This window comes from Zeus faber (genome assembly GCF_960531495.2).
Source record: "Zeus faber genome assembly, chromosome: 8".
Lineage (NCBI taxonomy): Eukaryota > Metazoa > Chordata > Actinopteri > Zeiformes > Zeidae > Zeus > Zeus faber.
Window position 1 is genome coordinate 14318404 of NC_137195.1, and position 2758 is coordinate 14321161.

The following is a 2758-nucleotide window of genomic DNA, read 5'->3' on the forward strand; positions in this document are numbered from 1 at the left end:
CTATCTGTCTATCTATCTATCTATCTATCTATCTATCTATCTATCTATCTGTCTGCCCATCTATCAGTCTGTCTCTATCTATCTATCTATCTATCTATCTATCTATCTATCTATCTGTCTGTCTGTCTGTCTGTCTGTCTGTCTGTCTGTCTATCTATCCATCTATCTATCTATCTATCTATCTATCTATCTATCTATCTATCTATCTATCTATCTATCTATCTATCTATCTATCTATCTATCTATCTATCTATCTATCTATCTATCTATCTATCTATCTGTCTGTCTGTCTGTCTGTCGGTCTGTCGGTCTGTCTGTCTGTCGGTCTGTCTGTCTTTTTCTCCTTTCAACATAAGCTACAGACAGAAGATAAGATAACATAAGACAACATAAAATTCAACTTTATTCAGAAATGGAATTCTCAGCAAGATCACGTTGAAACGACCCGCAGCCTCACTCTGGGAAAGCATCCTTCACATTCAGTGTCTCACTCCTGCCCAGTAAATATGCGCGCACGGCGTTTTATTATGAAAGAAAGAAAGGATGTATGTTTTCTTACTTCGAGTCTTAGTTCTCTGTCATGTCAAAAGGTGAACTGAAAGAAAGAAGCGACGAGGACGCAGCGCGGAAACTGAAAGTGAATAAAAGGATGTTAAAAAAAGAAATACCACAGAAGTGAATTCACCCCCTGAACACGTCGGCACAACCTTTCGGCCCGGTGTGGCAGAAAAAACCCCAAAATATGATTTAGTCGTCCATCTTTCTTATACGGTCACTGTTTTTATCACCCTTTCGCCTTCCTGCACCAGAACCACCAATCCCTCCTCCCTGTCCCGTCTCCCGCTTTCCCTCTTCGTCTTGGTCAGGAGGTGGTACCCCACCACGCTGCCCACCATCCCGAACCCCACTGCCAGGATGGCCCACCCCAGCTCCAGGAGATGAGAGGCCCTTCCCTCCGACAGGTTGGACTGGTGCCACAGCCCCAGGGCCACCACGCTGAGGCCGATGAGCGTCCCCCAAATTCCGAATGCCATGAGGCAGGAGCCACAGGACAGCTCCACCCCGCCGGTCACAAGGGTGATGCCCGCCATGGAGACCACCCCTCCCGGCATGGTCACGGTCTCAGACCTGGGGTCAAAGGCCACGGCAGAGACGGCAGAGGGCAACGCGCTTGTTGCCATGGTGCGGGTTCTTCTTCCGTCTTCAGTTTTTAGTTCTACAGTGTGACAGTGTGAGCTTTATAACAGTAGCATAACAGTAATTATGAGATGGATATTTTGGAAAACAGGGGAAAACACAAAATGAAGAACTCTTTTGCCTATTTGTTCACAATTTGGAACTGAAAATCCAGTCAAGCTGAAAATACTGAAATTGTGATTTTTGTATACTGAAATGACAGCAAACACGTTGATACACCTTGTGGTTTTAAAATGCCAATCAGATTAGAGTAAAGAAAATATGAAAACTATTTTCAAAAGCAAACACATATAAGTCTTCGACTTCTCTACTCTTGATACCATATAAATGTTGACAAGTTTACTGGAAAAGAGCATCTAAAAGAGCAGTGAACATGTTCCAACCACCCAATAAGAATGAGTAATACTTATAATAACTCTGTAAAGCCCAAATAAAGTAAGTGAGCTCAGAGAAAAATGTGTGAGTTCTTGACCCAATTCCAAAATCTATGAACACATTACCCATCCAATGGGATGGCTAGGATAAACTATTGAGACCCATTGAGAACGTACATACTGTATAGATATAATAATAAAATAAAACGTACAGAGAGCTCTGCGTGAATGTTGTAATATCACAACCGGGGTTAAATCATTAACTTTAGTGATTTCATGGAGGTAAAATGCATGAGAACGCTTACCTTGACAGGGCCGCAGGTTTAGGGGACCGTAGAAAGCAGCTGTGGACGAATTTCTCCGAGATCCATGCTCGTTTTTTTCCCCGATCAATGCGTACAAGGGATGCTCATCATTTTAGGTTGAACCCTCTCTGCTCTGGTGACGGTGCTGAAGTGGGAGTCGAGGACGCATTCCACGCTGCTTTATCAATTGCATCACGACCAAATGACCTCACCCGACTGGGAGAGGGTTGTTATGATTGTTGTTATCGTTTGTTTGTTCCTCTCATTTCTTGTTTTAGGTAGGAAGTTCTCGTCTGTCATTAAGCCTCATTACAACCCATTAACCGGTATTTATCTGGGAACAACTCCCTTCCTCTTTTTCTTCCCTGTTTTCGCTCCTGGATTTTGGAGTGTCACCCGCCAAGACATTGTTTAGGTTGAGAGCGGATTATGTTCACATTTTTTTTTTTAACGTTTTTTTTTTTCTTTCCTGCTCATTGATTTAATTTGCACTTGTTTTATTTTAAAAAAAGTGTCTTTAATGGGGGGTGAAGTACACTAAAGGAGCAACAAAAGTCCTCCTTATCTATAATTAAAACACACACACACACACGCATGCACGCACACACACACAGATAAACACACATGAACGGGCTAGGCATTGCAGGTGTAGTGGTTTTGACATTGAGTCGGCCGGATTTAGTATATATGTCGATCGGTTGATGCAATGATGCAAGTAACCCCTAAGTCAGTTAATGGCTAACTCGTGTTTAACGGCCAAGTGTGATGCAGCCAATAGTGTGTCACTGCAACTGCCGAGGCGGTTACTTTTAATTTTGTTGTTGTTGTCATGCCTCAACAGTGTACCTACTTTTGTCATGTATAACCTGTATCATATATCAT

At 42.7% G+C, this 2758-nt stretch overlaps 1 protein-coding gene across 1 annotated transcript; it reads right to left on the reverse strand.

Moving 5' to 3' along the window:
• Positions 1–764: 764 nt before the first annotated feature.
• LOC307233427 (uncharacterized protein) lies at positions 765–1946 on the reverse strand (the record flags this gene model as incomplete). The annotated part of the gene is made up of 2 exons (XM_080004761.1): positions 1877–1946; positions 765–1216 (listed from the first exon to the last, which is right to left on the reverse strand). The coding sequence occupies exon 2, from the start codon at positions 1179–1181 to the stop codon at positions 765–767; it is 417 nt and encodes a 138-aa protein (XP_079860887.1). The 5' UTR covers positions 1182–1216; positions 1877–1946.
• Between the last annotated feature and the right edge of the window lie 812 nt (positions 1947–2758).